The sequence below is a fragment of the Plecotus auritus genome, assembly GCF_963455305.1.
Source record: "Plecotus auritus genome assembly, chromosome: 2".
NCBI classification, from domain to species: Eukaryota; Metazoa; Chordata; class Mammalia; order Chiroptera; family Vespertilionidae; genus Plecotus; species Plecotus auritus.
In genome coordinates, this window is record NC_137771.1 from 7,854,479 (window position 1) to 7,875,801 (window position 21,323).

At 39.8% G+C, this 21,323-nt stretch overlaps 1 protein-coding gene across 3 annotated transcripts in view; it reads left to right on the forward strand.

The window, feature by feature from the left end:
- PRDM2 (PR/SET domain 2) overlaps positions 1-21,323 on the forward strand; it is a 112,583-nt gene that overhangs the window by 3,146 nt on the left and 88,114 nt on the right. For 2 of the 3 annotated variants that reach the window (XM_080654627.1, XM_080654628.1), the window contains exon 2: positions 12,123-12,194. The exons of the other annotated variant lie outside the window; for it this stretch is intronic. In XM_080654627.1, the coding sequence (XP_080510753.1) occupies positions 12,186-12,194 (9 nt within the window). In that variant the 5' untranslated portion in view covers positions 12,123-12,185. The remainder of the gene's footprint in view (positions 1-12,122; positions 12,195-21,323) is intronic. 3 annotated transcript variants of the gene reach the window in all.

Consider the following 21,323-nt stretch of genomic DNA (forward strand, 5'->3'; position numbering starts at 1 on the left):
CCAGTTCTGGACCACTGCATTAAAGGAAAGCTCCTCTAACTGGATGGTAGAATCACTGAAGCAGTTTATGGAATCTCTTTAGTCAAAATACTAAGAATAGACTGTATGGTTTACATGAAGTCCGCCTTGCAGCTGGGGAAAGGACTTAGTGGCCTGTTTTTGGCTTCATGATTCATTGAATGGTCACTTTCAGCAGTTCTGCTTTGGCATCCCTTTTGTGGCAAGGGATGAAGCAATGGGAGGTAACTTGGAGACGATGCAGTTTGCATGCTGAGGATCAGCATCCCCAATATGTAGATTAAATTATTAGGAAACTTAAATACATTTGCATAGAACCAATGAATGGTGAATAACTTAAGCTCATGATCTAGTATACTGAATAGCACAGACACAACTGTCTTTTTCTCAAAATGAGGCTTATTGAAGATTGATGGTAGAAACCAAACTAGTTTTTCTAATAAAATCTCTCTTTTTTTAAAAACAACCAGTTCACAGTTAGGTACCAGAAATAATGGATTTATCTTGAGGAGATAAGGTTTACTTATGAAGTCCTTATGTAACTTTAACTTAATATTTATATTGTAAAGATAGCTTATTGAGCTTCATGGCAAACATGCATCATTATGCAAATTTTCCTGGGTGAAATAAGTGTAAGTTGTCACATCTTTATTTGTAAACCATAAGAGTATAGATTGAATTTTAATGTGGCATACTAAAGTACTCTTTGGTTAGAATTTACTGATAAGTAAAACGTAAAAGAAGAGATATGCTGTAGGATTATTTGGTAATAGTTTTTTTTTTAAAAAAAAAACAGTATCTGCATAATTTCACTGGAATGGATGCATGTGTCATTTCAATATTCTTTCTTAAAGATTAAGAATGCCTTCAGTTCCCCACGCCCACCTCCCTGCAGTGTGAATTAGAGTACGTAGTAAATCTGGTCATTTGGAGTGAAATATGCTTATGATATTTTTCTCAGCACTGTATGGTACTTATTCTTAGAGTCTTGGTTCATGTCATACCTATACTGTGTTTTCATTTATTAGTCCTTTGGAACATGCAATAAAGGAGGTTTCACTGAATAACTTATGTTTGCCAGCCATTTTGGTGAAAAGAGTATTTTGTAGCTCTTGCAGTAAATCATATGATAGGCTTTGCTTTGAAAGAGCTAAATTATTTCTTGGCACAGCTTGCCTGAAACGTGTATAGCTAAGTGCAACTGTTGGTTTGATTATGGTGGACTGCCGGTCTGGAAATTGGTGAAACCTACAGATTTTATAGGTGCTTGTAAGTAGTTCCCCTAAGACTACATTAATCTCTGGCGGGGGAATTCTGTGGCATTTTCAAATCATTTAAGTGATGCCATCCAAATTTAAAAAGAGTTTTGGGATTCACCAAACACTAAATAACATACATTAGCATGAATCCTGTGCATTAATTACCCAAGGCCTTATTAAGGTAATGTAAATTAGGCAAAATTTGGAGTAGGAATTTAAAAATGATATTCTAAATGTTTCTCACTCTGTGAGGGCTATTTTAGGGACTTTGCCATAATTCTGAAAGACCTAGATTTAAAGTCCACCGAGAGAGTGGGGGAGGGAGAGGCAGAGAGAAACACCCATGTGAGAGAGACACTCCAATTGGTTGCCTCCCATGTGCCCCCGACCAAGACCGAGAGCCTGCAACCCAAGTACGTGCCCTTGATTGGAATCGAACCCGGGATCCTTCAGTCCGAAGGCCGATGCTCTATCCACTGAGCAAAACTGACTAGGGCTAAATTTAGATTCTTGATGGTAAAGCTCTATTACCACTTGTCAGAGGTCACTGAGCAGGTCTGTTCACCTATTTGGAGAGATAAATATTGTATCAACAGTCGCCTAGTAATTTAAGTGAGCCTGACTTCAGTGAGCTGAATAAGCCGTGTCACAGGTGGATCACAGAGACTGGTATTTGTGGCAGTGGCAGGGGCAACTGGGTTGTTTTGAGATGAATAGATGAAGACTAAGCAAGCACTCTGAGATACTTTAGGTTAACAGCATTTCTCCTAATGCAGTAGGTATTGAGGGATAATGTGGTACAAGGGTCGAGAGAAACCCTTCCAAGTTATCTCTGAGTCCTCCAGCTTTTTTCTAAATCTCCCTCCCCAGCCTTGAAGGCAGTCTGTGCTGGGACCTTTTTCTCCATTTGAGGGATGCAGCTTTCTATGTAGCCTCCCCTCAGTCTCTAAAACAGAGCTCAACCCTTCCTCTTTTTTTTTTAAATACATATATTTTTAAAATATATTTTTATTGATTTCAGAAAAGGGAGAGGAGGGAGAGAGAGAGAAACATCAGTGATGAGAGAGAATCATTGCTTGGCTGCCTCCTGCAAGCCCCCTACTAGCGATTGAGCCCGAAACCCAGGCATGTGCCCTTGATCGGAATCGAACCAGGGACCCTTCAGCCCACAAGGCTATGCTATCCACTGAGCAAAACCAGCTAGGGTTCAACACCTTCCTCTTAATCACTCCTCCTGACTGCTCTGCCTTTAAAATCTGTTCATTCTTTCAGTCAGTCATACTCCATATGTTGGGCTTTTCACCATCTTCATTTACCTCCTGTTCAGTTAGAAAACATACTCTGTGGCTGCCCTTTCCCCACCTATGTCCTTTCTCCTTCCTGTTGACTTACTCTTCCTGAACTGTTAGGCATTCTTTTATTTGTGACCTCCCCTCCCCTTCCCCAGTCTGAAAGAACTCCTGGCCCACAGTGCTCATCCCAGGTGGCCAAAGCTGCCTCCTGATGGGCAGTTGTGAAACCAGGTTTCCCCCAGCCTCCTGCCCACCTGTGTGCATGGGCTCTGCCTCTAGCTCCTCTTCCATGGTTCTCGGAAGGTCTTCAGGGCTTTGGAGTGAGTTGGGAGGGAGGTTGTGTGGGATAATGACTTCTTACACAATATCTGGGGAGCCCTAATTACAGGGTCAGGTTTACGTTTAACCTGGAACTACCTCCCTACCAACAGGACTGTCCCATGTAGTCTGTCACAACAGGACTAATCCATGTAGTCTGTCACTGCTCTGCTCCCACTGAATATGGGGGGGGCGGAGGGGGGGGACAGCTGTTCTCCCCAGTCCCTTCCACACCTATCACAAAGCCAAATCCTTCATCATCTCTTCTCTCTGGATATTTCTTCTTGAGTCACACTAGTTTTCCACAGCCAATAGCACCAAGAGACCATCTTTCATTTTTATCCCAAATGCGGAGGCATTTATTTTTACCTTGAAACAAGGACTGTAAATAATTTATTTTGAGGAAACATACTTTCCTTTAAAAAAATAAAAACTCATGTATGTACGAGAGCTTCTTAAACTGTATAGAAATACACCGGCATTGCTATTTAAAAATGCTCTTGAGAACAGAAGTAGGGACATATTTAGAGGATAGACTTCAAACCTCAGATTTTACTTAAAATAGAAGAGTTGCTTTCTACCAAAATAGTTAATACCTTAATAACCTTGGGAGAAGACCTAAAGAATCTTGTAGTGATATGTGTGGCTTCGCAAAAATAGATCTGGCGTAACTTCGATTTTGTTTTAGGTGGTTTATTTATGAATTTAGGAAGCCCCCTTGTCATTTACATGTGGTTTGTAGAACATGAGTGTTCCATGTATTTTTATCCCGTAGGAAAATCCCTAAGAGTCTGAGTGGCCACTTGTAAGGTGACTGTATTAATGTTTAGAGAGTTTTATGTGAGAAAGTGAATACTTAGTGCCAGGACCAGTGTGTGATATTGCTAAAGCTTTTGTCCCTTTTTTTCAGGAGATTCAGAAGATTTTGTAGGGTTTCTGAAGAACTCTCAGTTTTGACTGTTTAGTCACAAATGTAAATCTGCATTGGCAACTCCAGTGGAGAAACAATAAAGGTGTTAACTGAGAATGCATTTTATTTTGGGAATTGTGAAATGTGGCATCTTACTTTAGAAATTTGGTGTTTAGCATTTGAGTGTTAGGAAAGAATTGACTTAATTTTCCTTTTATATACCGAAAGTTTTTACACATCTGACATGGGGGAAATGTTAGAAAAGGATAGTTTTACTAGTATAGGAACTTCTTCGACTTTAATGTTGTTTTTCAGAATATGCATTCAACAGTTGCTTAAGTTGTACTTTTCCTAGGAGAGATGGCAGTTGTAATAGCAATCTTGAATCTGTGGCACAGTTCTCATCAGAGAGTAGTGACTGGCTGGAAAGCATTTGTATTTTCACCCTTTTCATATGGATTTTTACCAGTTAGTATTGAAAATAAGGAAACGAAATTAACTTTTTAATTCAAGAGTATTTTGATTGGATGGAGTTACTTCATCCAGGAAAATTGACAAATTTTTTTGTTTTTAGCATCATAGGAAGGAGTAGCATACTGTTAGTGAGAGTAATATGTTGTAATTTCTGTAGAGAAACGAGATAGTTTTAATTGTGGGGTAGGAGGGAATTATTGTAGGAACCCTAAACAAAATTTGAACTTTGTGATGTAATAAATTACATGTTCAGTGCAATGTAATGACATAGATGCATACATTTAATCAAAAGAAAAAGGCAGAGCACATGTTAATAGCTATCCATAACATCAGCCAGGTAAATGATAAACAATCAGCAATTGCTATACATTTATTGCTAAGCTAGCTCTTTATTAATGGAGGCTTGGAGCAGTATATTTTGAAAATTTCCCTTTATTTCCCCCCCCCTTTATTTTGAAGTAAATTCTAGTGGAGGAAAATATCCCCAGCGTGCCATAATCTAAATTTAGAGATGGTGCTTTCCTAGCATATCCACAGGTTTCTTATTTAACATTTTGCTATGGTGTTTAACTTACATATTGCAAACAAAAGCTCTAATCAGTATTATTTTCTCATTGGCGCTCTGCGGCTCTAAAATCATTCGGAATAGCAGACCCTCTGCTTTTCCTGTCTGTTAATGCGGAAACTGTGTTGGCTGAATCAAATTCCCCCACCTGGAGTAAAGTGCTAACCTCTGCTTCCTTACTTAGGTCTGTGTAAGGACACTGCTCTATGAATTTGGTGAGTCAGGCCCCAGGATATATGTCTGTGGTGTTGTGGGCCTCATTGAGGAAACTGATTGATTGAAATGGGAGAAATTACTGGTTTATTTGTGAGCTATTCTGTTCTCTGTATCTCTCACATACTTTTTAGGTGGGGAAATTCCTGTGTGGTCTGCTCTGTTAAACCATTGCCTTTTTGCCTTGGTAGAGATCATTCTAGAGGGTGAGAGACACAAGCAACCAGTTTCCAGGAGTAACGCCCTTTGATTCAGCAACTCACCAGATATTTGCTGTATTTTCAGTCTCTGTGTTCTTCACACACTCACACATGATCTCTTTATTCTTTTTTAAAAATAATATTTTTATTGATTCCAGAGGGAAGGGAGAGGGAGATAGAAACATCAATGATGAGAGAGAATCATTGATCAGCTGCCTCCTGCATGTCCCCTACTGGGGATCGAGCCCGCAACCCGGGCATATGCCTTTGACCAGAATCGAACCCAGGACCCTTCAGTCCACAGGCTGACACTCTATCCACTGAGCCATACTGGCTAGGGCTGATCTCTTTATTCTTAAAGTGATAAACATGTCAGGTTTGATTTTTTTTTTTCCACTTTAGCTTATGTGGTAATATAGCCTGCTTTTAAAAGGAAAGTTGGCGGGACTTTTTTCAGTGTGAAACTAGATGTACTGAATGATTATCGTGAAATTGTGTTTCTTACTTTACTTTTTTATTATTCTTTAAAATTCTCACCCTAGGATATTTTTCCTTGATTTTTAGAGAGTAGAATGGAGGGAAGGGGAAAGAGAGAGAGGGGAGGGGGGAGAGAGAGAGAGAGAGAAACATTGATGTGAGAGAGACACATCGATTGGTTGTCTCCCACACACGCCCAGACCTGGATTGAGTCTGTAACCAAGGGATGTCCCCTTGATCAGAATCGAACCTGGGACCCTTCAGTTTGTGGGCTCATGTTCTATCCACTGAGCCAAACGGGCCAAGGGTATGTTTGTTATTTTAGAAAAGGAAAATGATTTTCCATTTAGCAAATTCTTGGGCAGATTCAATATTTATGAATTACATGCTTTTGCTTAATCCAATGAGTAGAAGGCGCTAAATGTTTTCATATTGATATCTAGAATTTATAGGCTGTAATTTGGTGATTTCATTCTTCTGGTAGGAATTATGAGTGGTAGTTTTTTTTTTAAATAACATATATTAGTTGTGTTTGTAAATTAATAAAATTGGCTTTTGAGAAATTGTTACAGTTTAGATTATATTTCCCAGATTTCCCCCTAGATTTGCCAGACTTTTCAGATTATTTTTCCAGAAGTTTCTGGATTGCAAGAATCTTTTAGTCAGAATAAGTGAAGAACAGTGTTAAACATTATAAATCTACTCCACTAATAGCTTAATCATCTCTGTGTTTGCCACAATGATACTTTTTAACGTGAAAGCTCTACTTGATGTAGTTTTAGAATAATTCTTATGTAGGTCATAAACTTACCAAGACTCCTTTCACAAAATGAGTTTTAACACTTTTGTTTATATCTAGTCCATGATTTCAGTGCATTTATGATCTTTTATATTTTGCTATAAACATATTGTTCTCTTGTTTTTGTTTACTCTTTGTCCATAAGCTATATACTGCTTCCTGAATCTTAAAATTTACAGTTTCTTGTAAGTCGATGCTTCAGTGGAATTCTTTCGTAACTTCAGAAAGTAATATTAAATAATTACTATTAGGGACCTCTACGTGAATGTTGCAAATTTAATGAGTTATTTTACAAATAGCCCCAAAAGATCTAAACTTATTCAAAAAAATAATTATAAAATGCCAGCTACTTACAGGTGAATATACAAATTAAATCAAATAATTATTTTTCTAGTTCTCTCCTCTCCCTCCCAGATTTAAACTAATCTTTAAAAATCTGTTACTGCTTTTACTTTGCCTTTCATATAGATTTGTAGTTTTTACAAGACTCCAAAGGGCAGACATGATATAGTTCAGCCTGGTGTGTGTGTTACTGTTTGTCTTTCCTTCAATCTGCCTATTGCAGAGGGTGGGTGACAGAGAGATGGCTGGGGCTGCAGGAGTGGGCCAGCCTGCATATCTCTCTATTTTCTAGCCTGTCACCCTCCATTTCAGAGGACAGCAGCTTAACAGTTGTTGAAGTTGTCTTGACACTATAAGGGACAGGAATATCTGTAAGGATGATTTGTCCTAGAATTTGGAAGCAGTATATAAGGGACAGGAATATTTGTAAGGATGATTTGTCCTAGAATTTGGAAGCAGTATATGTATATTATTAAAATCTTGGGTGTGTAAAATCAAGAGCAAGCTCTTATTTTTCTGGGAGTGTATGCTATTAGTAAAGAATAGTTGGTGATAAAAAGTTACAGGCCCTATGTCTGCCTACTGTCCTTTATTTGATAAATGTCAACAAGGTGGAATGAGGGATATATAGATGTATCTGAGAAGGCTAGTCAGGCATAGAAATCCAGACAGGAAACTAAGGCATGAGCCAGAGTCATAGAAGCCCAGGGATTTTAAGTATTTCCCTTTGGGGAACTAGAAGCACTTAGTTATGTACCACTTACCGTTTTTTGATAGAATTTTTAAGTTTTAGTGGCATGAGTGGAAGATTCCTCTGTGCCTCTAGTCTACACTGATGGGATTGATAGTTCAAGTTCTCACGTGTGGTGAAACTTTGACCTTGAGGTACCTGTATTGGTTCCGTGGGTATGTAAAAACAGTGCTGTGAAGTCAGCGCCGAGTATGAAAGCTAGGTGGGATTGCCATGACACTGGCACAGGGCTTTGCGGTGCTGGAGGAATCTTAAGGAAGTTACTTCAGTAACTGTTTTTAGAGTTTTAGAGTCTACAGTTTGTAGGTGCTCAGTTGGGATGGTATTTGGGGATGTGTAGATGGTTTGATTGTCCAAGTGTGTGAGGGCACTGTTGGCATTGATTGTACAGGGCAGTGCTAAATGGCCTTAAAGGAAGAGACAGTCCCTCACAAGAGTTGCCCAGTCCAAAATGCAGTGGTCCTCAAATGGTCCTCAAAGTCTCAATTCTTTTGTTGTAACATCCCTTATTTTGAATGAAAAATATAACTTAAAATGTCATTTGAGAAGTTAGTGTTGGATTTGCAATGTGTTTGATATTGTAAAATATTTTAGATATATTATTTGACATTGTTGTAAGCTAAGAGGGAGAGAGAAAAAAACGAGGGTCTGGTTTTTAGCCATTAGGATTTGAAGTGATTGACAGAAGGGTCCAAGCAGGTAGGTATGTAGTGAGCTCTAAGAAAAAGATGTTACGGTCCTTTTGTTCTCTGGAAAGAAATGATGAGTGCATTCCTGTTTGGACAAAGAGGGAATGACAGTGTAGAAAGTCAGAGAGAAGGTTATTAATCCTGTAACAATCTGAATTACATTGTAAAATTTTTCATTAAGAAAAATTTGAGATAACAGTAAAAGAACAGTTGGCCCTCTATTTACAGGTTCTATGCCTACAAATTCAATCAACCAAGGATTGAAAATATTCTGGGGCGGGGGGGGGGGAGTTGGGGAGAGGGTGCGGGGAGTTAGGTTGTTGCAGATCTCTCCCATGGAGTTAGACCTACAGTGATTGATGATTGCATCTGCACTGAATATTTACAGACTTTTCCCCTTGTAATTATTCTCTAAACAATACACTGCAACAACTATTTACACAGCATTTACATTGTATTAGGTATTGTGGGTAATGGAGAGATGATTTAAGTATATGGGAGGGTGTGCCCATGTAGGCTATATGCAGATACGCCATTTTATTTAAGGTGCTTGAGCATCTGAGGATTTTAGTATCTGTGGGGCCGTTGGGGGTGGGTCCTGGAACCAATCCCCTGAGATACTGAGGGGCTACTGTACGTGGGTATTTTGGATACGTGGTTTCAGATGTCAGGGTATCTCAGTTGTTTGAATTGTGCCTGTGAGCTAGCAACTGCAAAATGGGAAGAGAGAGAAGAAAATGTTTTTTAAAAAAGAGGGAAAAACAAATGGAAAGCACACGAAAAGAAGGAGGCAGCATCTGAAAAAATGGCAGTTCTGTTCTTTCACGTCCTTAGGATAAAAACCCTGGTGTCATCTCTGACTTCCCTCTTTCGTACCTGGATTCTAATCTGGTATCAAATCCTGGGACTCTGTTTTGCAGATAGATCCAGGGTCCAGCTCCTTCTCACATTTTTTCTGCTACCTGGGTCAAACCACCGTCGTCGTCTTGCTAGGTTGGGCCATTAGCCTCCTAGGAGGTCTGCTCGCCTCCTCTTTACTCTCTTACAGTCTCCCTTCAATATTATTTTGAATTAGCAAAACATAGTAGTTAGCCTATCAGATACTTTACAAAGTGCTCCACTGGGTATTTTAAGGACCCACCTGGCATCATACATAGTTACTGTAGTATTATTGGGCATATTCCCTATGCTGAAATTCACATCCCTGTGACTATGTTGTAACTACCGATTTGTAGTTCTTGGTCTCTTTAACTCTAAGCCACGTCAGGTCATTCCTGCCACCTTCAGCCTCCTAGTGGCTTTCCATCTCTGGAGGGAAAAGCCACAGCCATTCTGGTGAACAGTGCTTACCTTGCAATACGTTGTATAGCTCTTTCCGAAGATCTTTCATTAAAACATTTGCATTTTATTGTAGGATTTTTTTCGTTCTGTTCCTCAAAGAGAACAATGTTATTAAATCCACCTTTAAAAACTTAGTGAGAAGCAAGTGAAAACCTGACATTTTACTCACTCTGGGACATTTTATTCAAAAGATTTCTCCTGGTGGGACCGCTCATCAGTCAGTAGGCATTTGTGGTAGAGAGCGTCAGGCATGCACACCTCCTAGGCCAGCCGTGGGCAAAGTACGGCCCGCGGGCCGGATCGGATCCGGCCCATTCGGCTGTTCTATCTGGCCCGCGGAGCCGAAAGAGCGGAGGGTTCTCTTGCTCTCCCCTCCGCTCCTTTACTTTGAATTTATATTAGTTCACACAAACACTCCATCCATGCTTTTGTTCCGGCCCTCCGGTCCAGTTTAAGAACCCATTGTGGCCCTCGAGTCAAAAAGTTTGCCCACCCCTGTCCTAGGCCACTAATCTTATCACTGTTAGACAGTGATTGTGCATTTTTAAATTGATAACAATCTTCAGTATCATAGGAAAGGATCAATTATATTCAGTATAGAATGAATACTAAAGAAGGACATGTATTTGAGAAAGAAGCTCAATATTAAATTTGAAAAGAATGGACTTCATGGGTTAACCTTCAGTTTTCTGAAATTGTGTTCACTGAGTATTTACTTACAAGTTGATATTGGTTTGGTTAGACTGAGCTCTTCAACAAGATCCAAGTTATGGAATACATTTTCTGTGCCACGTGTGAATAAAAGCTGGTTTAGATGACCAGGCCCTAAAGGTGATCAGGTGAGTGTGGTTAAGTAGCTCAAGGGAGAAGAAATCCCAAACTGTCCTTGTTAGTGAACAGGGTAAAATGTAAAAGCCCCGTTCTGCATGAAGTGGGCAGGCAGTATTTTCTTCTCCTATGCAGAATATCATTGAGTTACCTGTTCCTTTGTTTATTAACAATCCTATCTAATAGAAGAGTAATATGCAAATAGACCATCATTCCAATACACAAGATGGCCGCCCCCATGTGGACACAAGATGGCTGTCAAAAGATGGCCAGCAGGGGAGGGCAGTTGTGGGCGATCAGGCCTGCAAGGGGTGGGCAGTTGGGGGGGACCCAGGCCTGCAGGGGAGGACAATTAGGGGCGACCAGGTTGGCAGGGGAGGGCAGTTAGGGATGACCAGGCCAGCAGGGGAGGGCAGTTGGGGGCAATCGGGCCAGCAGGGGAGGGCAGTTAGGGGTGGCCAGGCCTGCAGGGGAGGGCAGTTGGGGGCAATCGGGCCGGCAGGGGAGCAGTTAGGCATTGATCAGGCTGGCAGGGGAGTGGTTAGGGGGTTGTCAGGTGGCAGGCAGAAGCGGTTAGGGGCAATCAGGCAGGCAGGCGAGCGGTTGGGAGCCAGCAGTCCTGGATTGTGAGAGGGATGTCCAACTGCCAGTTTAGGCCCGGGCAGTTGGACATCCCTCGAGGGGTCCCAGATTGGAGAGGGTGCAGGCTGGGCTGAGGGACACCCTCACCCCCCGTTTATGAATTTCGTGCACCGGGTCTCTAGTTAGAACATATAGTTCTAAGGTGAGCAGTGTCTTTAGGGTGTAGGAAGAAGAGATTATTGTAAGTAAATTCATGAAGAAATATAATTATGCTTAATGGTGCGTGTATGTATACATGCTGAAAACTTAGAATATTACAGTGGAAGTGCTCCTGAAAGTGGCATGATTTTCATTTATTGTGAAAGACTTCAATTGACTCTCAGGATGTATGTTGCAGAGAGGACCATCTTTATAGATTGTTATTTAGAAACAAGTATGTCACATTCGTTTGTAAGAAACGGTTTTGTATTCTTGTTATTTTATTATACTATGAGTATATTGAAGAAGAAATTTAAAGGAACAATTGTAGTTCTTTCCAAACAGCTTTTAATGAAACATTTGCATTTTACTACAAGGTTTTTGTTCTGTTTCTCAAAGAGAACTCGCTATAAAAATGTTATTGAATCCGCCTCTACTTCAGGAACTTGCAAAACAAAATAATGTAAAGGGGTCTAATTGTGTTTGTATTCAACTCAGGGTTGATATAAGGAAGAGAAGGACAATTAAATTGCATAATTATGCAACAAGGCTTTGTGTTTCTATGAACAAAGCTAACATTTCTTTTTAGGAATGATGCAATTCCAAAGCAAAAATTTGATGTCATTCTAATGAGTCTGCTTTCAATTGTAGAGTACAATGAAGCCCTGGTAAAGATTAGCAAGAAATCTTTTTTATTGTAGCTAATAAATCTGTGAAGTAAGCTCTCAGCATAGATGGAAGTTGATCTGGCATGGAGTTGCTTTATGAATAGCCCTTTGAGCAAACTCTACAGTTCTGTATGTGGTTTTAAATCACTGTAAATTTGTAGGCAGGTACATATTACAATTGTCTGTTTTTCTTTTTAGGGCTCATGTAATCAAAGAAGTTTTTGTTGTGTGTATCTTTTCAGAACACAACAGGAATTGAAAATGAATCAGGTGAGTTTAAATATAAGAATTTATACAAATACATTACCTGGATGTTAGACCAGTTCTTGATTTCTAAAAGATAGTGACACACAACATTCATTCCTCCCAGGTTTTCCTTTCTGTTCTCAATGCCGTTAATGAATACATTGCTCTCATGGTGTGCGTTTTGGGGGCGTGGGTTGGCATTTCTATGGAACCCTGAGCAGAGGACTCATTCATTCTTAGGGACCTAATTCAGATTTTCTTTCTTTCTTACCTCTCCCCTGCTACACTCTGGTGTTATTTGTTTTGAGGCTTACTAAGCTTTTATTTTTAATACTTTTTATTTTGTAATACCCATTGACTGAAAAGAGAATATTAAAAGTTTTGTTGTTGTTTTTTAAAGACCAAAATTGATCAAACGGGAAACTTTAAGATGCTCTGTCTTTGAAAAATACCTGTTCCTGGAGTAGAAACAAGAGGGCAGGTATTGAAATGTAAGCTGTGCTTCACCTTACAGGAATTTGGGATTACCTGGAGATTAAACAATTCTGCTGTGGACATTTCTGTAGCCTCAAGGGTGTTTTGATAAGTAGAACCTGTTATATGGATTTAACATGTTCTAAAGTAGAATTCTTATTTTCTGATCTTAATATTATTCACTTGCAGTTATAGAAATTTATGGGTGTCAGAAACATTCTCTTTTGAAATCTTTATAAACACATTTTTTTTAAAAAAGGACAGAACTTAAATATGTGAAGACTATAATTTTTAGTGCTTCGCTTAAAACTACCAGTCTGGAAAATATTTTGTATCCCTCATCAAGTGAAACTTGGGACACCTTTTTATCAGTTGCAGGTGCCTCTAACTGAGATCACAAGTCCAGTTTTATTAGGTGGCCAAGTTTAATAAATTCAGTCCTGTGTTGCATTGAGAGATGTGAAATTTTTGGAATGGATTCTTTGATTTCTTTTTATTACTTTCTTTATCAAAATATGTTTATTTTAATGCAGATGACCATACGTCATAAAAATGAATCTGGTGAACACATGGGGCACGTGGTTTCTATTACTTTAAAATTTGCAGATTTACTGACATGCTTTTGAAGGCAAATTGTTTTTGAAATGGTAAAATGGGGGCGGGAAAGAGAACAGTGGATTTTCACAGTCATTGCCCATAAAGTTATATGCATTTATGTGTCATAGATTTCATATATTTTCCCACTTTAAGACTTATTCTTAATGTGCACCTTGTCACCCAAAGGAGCTTGCTTTTCTAAAATGGCCCAGGAACTGTTGTTAGTTAGAAGTCTTGATTTTGGATTAGAATGATCATGCCAAAAAAAAAAAAAAAAGAATGATCGTGAAAGTTTCCAAAGTGGAATCTAAATGTTGACATTGCTTTTGTTGTCTCATTGTTCAGCAGTCATCATCTCAGTGGCTACAACTTGCACCTTAGGCTTAATAACGCTTTAATCCTTACATCTTATTAGGCTAGTCATATTTCTGATATTTTATTTCTTTGACACCTCACACATTTGCTTCAATATTTCATTTATATCAAATGAACTTGTATTTAAAGAAAGTCTTCATGCCATTTAAAAGAGTTGTGACCATTTCTTTTTTTGGCTTTTTTTACAATTTCATTTTGCGTTTCACAAGTTTTAATATCAGATCTGCGGAGGACTGCCTTTGATGCTAAATGCCAAATATCAATGGAAAAGGGTCCTCTTATGTTTCTAATGGTTAGCACATTTCTGATGTGGGTATAATTTAAATGGCCTGGTAGTAATGAAACTTTTATTTGTATTGTAAAAATTGTCCACTTTCTATGAGTAAAATTTCAGCATCTTTAGTTATATTTTCATTATTTGAGGAATATTAGTTATATGATATTTAGTCCTGATTATTATGTCATGGCAAAAAAAATCTATGACTGTTTTTCAATAGTTGTCCCAGTAATTTTTTGAAAATAAAAATTGTTTCAGTACATTCTATGTTTTTCCCTCTTGTATTTATTCTTCTCATTTTAGCCAGGGAAAATGAGCAATGCATGCTTGAAAACTTCAAAATAACTACACAGAAGTGTAGATGTTCAAAAAGTTTTAACTTGAACCAGGTTGATTTGTAATTCAAATCTTGATGGTGAGTTTAGGGTTAGATTTTTCTCGCTAGGGACTGATCCACATAGCTTGGATGAATGTTGGCTGTCAGATATGTCCCTTGTGATGGGTGTGGTCTCTAAGACAATAACAGCATCATTCATTCACGTATGCCTGACAGCTGAGTTTTAAGGACTCAGTGACCCTAGGAGTGAGCATATCATATTGTTTACAAGTTAGTCCTTTAGAGGAAACGAGAGTCCAAAGCCCAATGCCTGCTGGTATTTTAAGCACTGACAATTGAAGCAGCATTCTGGACTGCTCGGTGTTACCAGTGCGTTTCGAGTAGTTGCTTGGGAGGCGTCCCCTCCAATCCCAGCCCTGGAGCCAAGACCCACATGTTCTTTATCCTTCTTTCTCTTCCGGTCTGTTCTCCACTCAGCACTTACCCCTTTCTTACTATCTCGTCTTCCCAGTTTAGAACCCAGCGTGCTTTCCACGTGAGCCTTTGTTCTTCTAATCGAGCCCAGGCCTGATGGGCAGGCAAGAGGAGCAACGCTCTACCTCCCTTCCCTCGCTGTCTGTTTTCTTTTCTCTCCATTTGCAAATCATAGATACCCTTTACTCCACTTACTTAAACATCCATCCAAATATTTAACTTGGAGATGTTCCACCCTTTTTCTTCTTTTTCCTAGATTTATCCAGGAGAATCCAGAACTCTATAAATGGTTCTCTCATCGAATAAAGAGTTTAGAATGCTTTACCGCAGTTCCTCACCTCCTTTCCTTCAATGTCCTTTCCTTACAGTGTTGATGAGATGCCTTAGGAAGTTAACTCCTGTTTGTATCACTTAGCCCCGTGGTAAAATTGTTTCATTTTACCAAATTTCACTTAAAGTTGCACAATCTATGGATGACATTAAATGAGGACTTACTGTCCTTCCATAGAACATCCAAGGTGAGTGAAGTTCCATAATGCAGCTCTGCTCAGAGTAGCTTAAAGTAGGTATGTTAGAGTTCAATGCCATGTTCCCGTCCATTGAGTGCTTACCCAACATGCCAAGCATTTCGTTATCGCACATCCATTTTTTTATTAATTCAGTCTCCGTAGCCACCCTATTGAAGTGTAGGTTTTTTAACCGTTTTATGGATGAAGACGTTAGGGCCAGAGAGGCGGCTTGCCCATGATCATTCAGACATGTGGTAGACCTCGGAGTCACACCCAGCCTGCAGATGCCAGAGCCCAGTTCGTGCTCGCTGTGCTCTATTGCTGTATCCGGATAAGCTGTGTGATGCCGTGCTGACAGGCTGCTCCAAAGTCTTTGGGGCTTAACAACCATTTATTTCTCATTCTCAGTACGCATCCATTGTAGCTCTGCTATTGTGGTTGCTCAAGAACCCAGGATGATGGAGGCTTTGTCTCAACACATGTCACTTTTGTTTACGTTTAACTGGCCAAAGTGAGTCATATGGCCACATCTAACTTAAAACTCAGGTGCGGGGGCGGGGAGCAGAGCATTCCGTCAAGTGCCTAGGAGGGCAGGAGAACTGTAATATTGGGATACAGCCCAGTCATTCCAGCTTTATTGATATATATTTAATATATAACATTCTGTAGGTTTTCACCTTGATGTAATACAATGGCCTTGATTACTATTTATTGAGTCACACTTAATTTTCTTAAAAGAACCTTTGTATAATTCTTATTACTAATGTTTGAAATTTTTACCAGTATAGTAGCTTATGATTGCAGCATCTCTCTGTCCTGATCAATAATCTGTGGTAATGCCAGCAACTTAGCAATTTAGCCTCCTAAACTTGTTTTAAAGTTTTATATACAAAAAAAAAAAAAATTAAAGGAAGGTAAATCACTTGATGCTGCAAATGTAACCCTGAGAATTGTGATAAGCCATCCATTTTTCCATCATCTTAATTGTTCTGAAGTTCATTCATCCCATCACTCATCCTGCATAGACTGCATCCCAGTATGCTGTGGGTTCTGCAGTGAGGCAGCTAGGTAAGGGCTCTGCTCTGCAGCTTCCATACACGCAGAGCGCAGCAGTGCCGAAGCAGGAAGGTGAGTTCAGACAGTGGAAAGTGTTGTGAAGACAGTGCAGCGAGGTAATGTGGTAAAGAATGCTGGGTGAAGGTGGTGGTGGGGGGGGTCTCTGGATTACATGGTCAGAGAAGGCTATTCCAGAAAGGTGATTAACAATAGAACCATAATAAATTAGTAGAATTCTTAATAATAATAATAATCGAATAATAGGCCCAAGTAATAAGCAAGAACCAGATATGTGAGAATCTGGGGAAAGAAAATTCTAGGCAGCGTGAACAGACAGTGCAAAGGCCTCGAGGTGGGAATGAGCTTGCTGGTTCAAGGCATAGGGAGCAAGCCAGGGCTGGAGCTTGGCAACATGTGGGACTCCGGGACAAGATGAAGCTTGTATGTGAGGCAAGGGCCAGATTTACAGGTCCTTAAAGGCCATGGGAAGAAGTTTGTATTTTATTGTAAGTTCAGTGGGAAGCCACTGGACAGTGACATACTTTGGTTTCCATTTTTAGCATATGCTCACTGGCCATGAGACTGGATTGTAAAGGGGCAAGACCGTGGTAATATGTTTGCTCACAGTTGAGATCAACACCATATTTGAGGACATTTTCTTCACTCGGACAGCTCAATGGACCTGCCAGCTTTGGGCAGGCGGGTACATTTTAATGTTTCAGAATTTTTGACTGCTTTTCTTTTCCAGAGACGGTATATAAGATTTTCTTATCTATGTCCCCATCTGTTTATTGTTATTGCAGTCTTACTCATTCCTTAACCACATGTAATTTAATGCTATTTCAGTAAACTGAAGCTTGTTTGATCCCCACCCCCACCCATTTTGCCCCAAGAATAGTAAAGTCTTTACTTCAAGTTTAATCAGAGTTGTTCACAGAATTTGAGTATTTTAATATTCTCTAATTCTTGGATATTATTTTTTTTGCTGGTTACCATGATTACTATGGTGGTTGTTAGTCTGTGGTAGCAATAATATATCTCTTATTTTGAATATATAATGATATGTCTTAATATTAAGCAGTATTACTCTCTAGTATTAGTTTTGATCAATTGGTATTTAAAAATCTTGTTGCTTTAATTAAATCAGTTAAATCTGATATAATAATTTATGGCCATTGGGTAGAGTGTGTGAAAGAAGTACTTCCGTGAATTTAAATGAAATACCAGGAAAATTGGCTTATTCTTACCTTTTAAACAATGGAAACATGAGTATATGCTGTCTATGTCGGGGGAGCTTGCAGCCTTATCTAACAGCAGGCAGTGCCAGTGTCATGCTGTAGAGCAGAGCTACCTTGCTCATTCCAGTGAGTTTATCTGAGTGTGAGGAGAGGGAGTGGAGCAGACTGGTTCCGAGGAGCAGAAGGGGGGGCGGTGAGTGGTCACTGCAAGGACAGACCAGAGTAGACTTACTCAGGGAGAAGGGGAACTGTTCGAGGGTTTTGAATTGGTTTTTAAAAAAAATCTCGGATTAAAAAGTTTTTTTTACTATGACAATGGTATTTTTGTTTTTATTTTCTTGGAGCATTAAAGTTTCATTTTAGCATGATTTAAAGAGGAGGGTGTAGGGTTTATTTACTTATTTATGTGCAGTAAAATGTACTCATTTGGAGGGTATGATCCTGAGTTTTCACACTGATGTTAACTACCACATCTGTCAAGAGATAGGACATTTCCGTCACCCCAGAAAGTTCCTTTTTGTGGCTCTGAAGTTCCCCCCTCAACCTCTGCCTCAGGCAGCCACTGGTCAGCTCACTGTCCCTGTGGGTTGGCTTTTCCTGTTCTAGAATTTTTCATAAATGGACTCAGGAGGTACGTGCTCTTTTGTGTTTGTCTCCTTTTGGTCAGCGTCATGTTTGAGGTTTATCCAGTTGTTGTGTATATCAGTAGCTTATTCCTTTTATAGAAAGTATTTTATGGGCCATCATCTGACCATCTAGATAAATCTCTTCATACCCTATTTCTAAAGGTTAGGGAAAACCCTGGGATGGCTTTCTATCTTTAATTTGAGATAGCTCCTCTACTTGTTTCTAATTCTAAAAATACATATTGTGTAAAAAATTGAAACCACTTTTGCTATTTTAGCACATTATTAACATTGAATTGTATTTTTATAAGTAATTACTTATTTCTTTAAGTATAAATGCAAATTTGATTTTTCATACTTTTTAAAAAAGAAATCCAACTAAGATGGTTTCTATCCATGATGATTTAAACCTCAATTAATGAGTGTATAGTTGAGGAAGTTAATGTGTTTAATAATGATGGCACTTAAATTTCATTTTGAATCACATATTCTACTAAAGTTATAAATTAGCAACTTATAAAATAAAATCAAGTTCAATGTCTTTCTGAAGATAATTGAATTATTTTTGAAATTTGAAAGAAAAAAATGTAGGAACTTGAATAGCATTTCCCTATACAATATAGAAGACAGTGGCAAGAAGGCTTGCATTTTATGTAACTCTGATTTAATGCTTTGGTAGGGAAGGTTTCAGGATTGTTTAGCTCTGCCTCACTTTAGTTATTTTGTGACTCACATTCCACCTTCAGTCCTGGCTTTGCCAGTCCAGCTGCGTGACCTTGTGCAAGTCACTGACTTCTTGGTATTTGCTTTCTTACCTGTTAAATAGGAATAGTAGTGGTGCCCACCCCATGCAGTGTGGTCAAGAGCAAAGTTAATAAACATAAAGCACTAAGGTTAGTTAGTGCCTGGCATATATGTAGGAAACACTGTGTATTATTACTATATCACCATTCTTATTTTCAGGCAGTAACTAAGTCTTGATTCTGCCTTTATAAAATACCTCCTTATTGAACTCACTGCTCAATTCCTGGTCAGGGCACATGCCTGGGTTTGCCGGCTTGATCCCAACTAGGGGGCATGCAGGAAGCAGTGGATGGATGATTCTCTCTCATCATTGATGTTTCTATCTCTCCCTCTCCCTTCCTCTCTGAAATCAATAAAAAATATATTTAAAAAAACTTTAAAATAAAATAAAATACCTTCTTATCACTGTCATTGCTTGAGTTCAGACCCAAACATCCCTTGTTTGGGCTGTTACAGAAACTTCCTAATTGATTGCCTCACTGACATCTCTCCCCATTGAATCATTTTCCCCATGCCTTAAGTACTATACTTACTTATACAACGTAAAACTGACCATATAGGAAATCAGAGAAGTGGGCAATCATGAGTTGTTTAGAATGTCTTCATGGATGAACTGGGATTTGAACTTGACCTGGAAGGATGTAGAGAATATTGACTGGCAGAAGAAGTGAGGGCCATAAGGACCAGTGGCCTGAGTTCATTATCAACTAAAAGCCTGAATTGCGAAAGCCCCAGAGGAGTAAGAGACCTAGTTTGGTGAAGGGCGGAGGAGCCAGAAGTTGGTGCCTGTAGGGGCCAGGGAGTCGAATATGGAATAGAAAACTGCTTGACATCCTGTCACTCCCCTGACCAAAACCTTCTGCTGGGGTCCCACCACTCTCCTGATGCCCTCCAGTCTCTGCCCTGGCCTCAGGGCTCTGCAGATTAGGGTGGTGGCCACCTCTGCTTTCTCCCTGGGTCACTGTGACCTGGCCATAGTGGCCTCTTTTCCTGAACATGCCAAGCTCTTTGTCTTCCCAGACATTTCCCTGGAATGCTCAATCCTTAACACATGGCCTTATTCCTAAATCAGAACATTTTGAAACCTCAGATTAATTACATACCATTAGCCAGCAGAATGTCATAGCTTCCCCAAAACTTCCCTCTCCATACCTAAGAGTGAAGAAGGCAGATAACATCTTAGTATTATTACAAAAACTAGCTCCTGGATCCCTGAGAGGACTTCCCAGGCGTCCCCGGACTATAGGTGAGACCCCACTGGTTATAATGTGGACTCTGGGATCTGACTGTCTGGACTTGATCTTGGCTCCACTATAAAATCTTGTAGCTTAGGGAAGTTACCTGACAGAGCTACTCCACTGCATCGTGTTTGAAAGTCCAGACCCTGAAGCCTGCCTGACTGGGTTGGTTCCCTAGCTCTGCCACTCATTAACTGCAGCTATGGGTAGGTTTCAGTTTTCATCTGTAAAAAGGGGGATCATAAAATCACAGCCAGAGTGGTAGTGTAAGGTTCAACGAGGTAACGCGTAAAGTGCTTGGAGTGGTGTCTGAGTGGCCTGCACACTTGGTCAGTGTTAGCTTTGGTTGTGAGGTAATGCATGGACAGTGCTTAGCATAGCTCTTGGCCCAGAGGAGGGAATAAATGTCATACTCCCTAAGTTCTCCTGCACCCCCCAACATGGCACAGCATAGTCATCCTGGGCTAGAGGAAAGGTGTTAGGAGGAAGCAGCCGAGGGGCCTTTCACATGCTCCACAGCTGGAAGAACTGGAGAATCAAAATATCTCTGAGGACTTTGTGTGCGGGGAAGCAGGAGAAGAGCAATTCCTCTAGCCAGTGAGCTTTGTGGGAGGGGGCCAGCTCAGCTTTACTAACCATGGCTTCTTCACCACTCAGCACAGGACCGAGCAGGCACCCAGGAGTGTTTGTTAATCACTGAGAGGTGGGCTGAGTGCAGGAGGGCCGCTTGGCCATTTGTTGGGGAAGGGAGTGAATATCAATTACCTTTGAGATTGAGGTAAGAAGTTGGAGACATCAAATTAACAAGATCAATTAATAGTTAATAACTAAGTAACTTACGGAATTAGGCATGTTAATTAAATTAACTTAAATTTAATGTGTTAATTACATTTAATACATACCGTTCCAGATCAGTTCATGGAAATAAAGAGCTCTTGTGTTTCCTAGTGCATAATAGGGAAGTCTGGAAGTCCTTGTAACTTCCTCCATACTTGTCACAGTGATGAGTGTTAAAAAGCCTTAAAATGTGAATGTGCCTTTATTCTGGGATAGCAAGGATGGGGTCCTGGGAGAAGGAGCAGCCAGGGTTCCTTCCTAGAGCTTGCAGCCTGGTCTGTGGTTGGTTCGTTCTGTGTAGATCAGCAAGT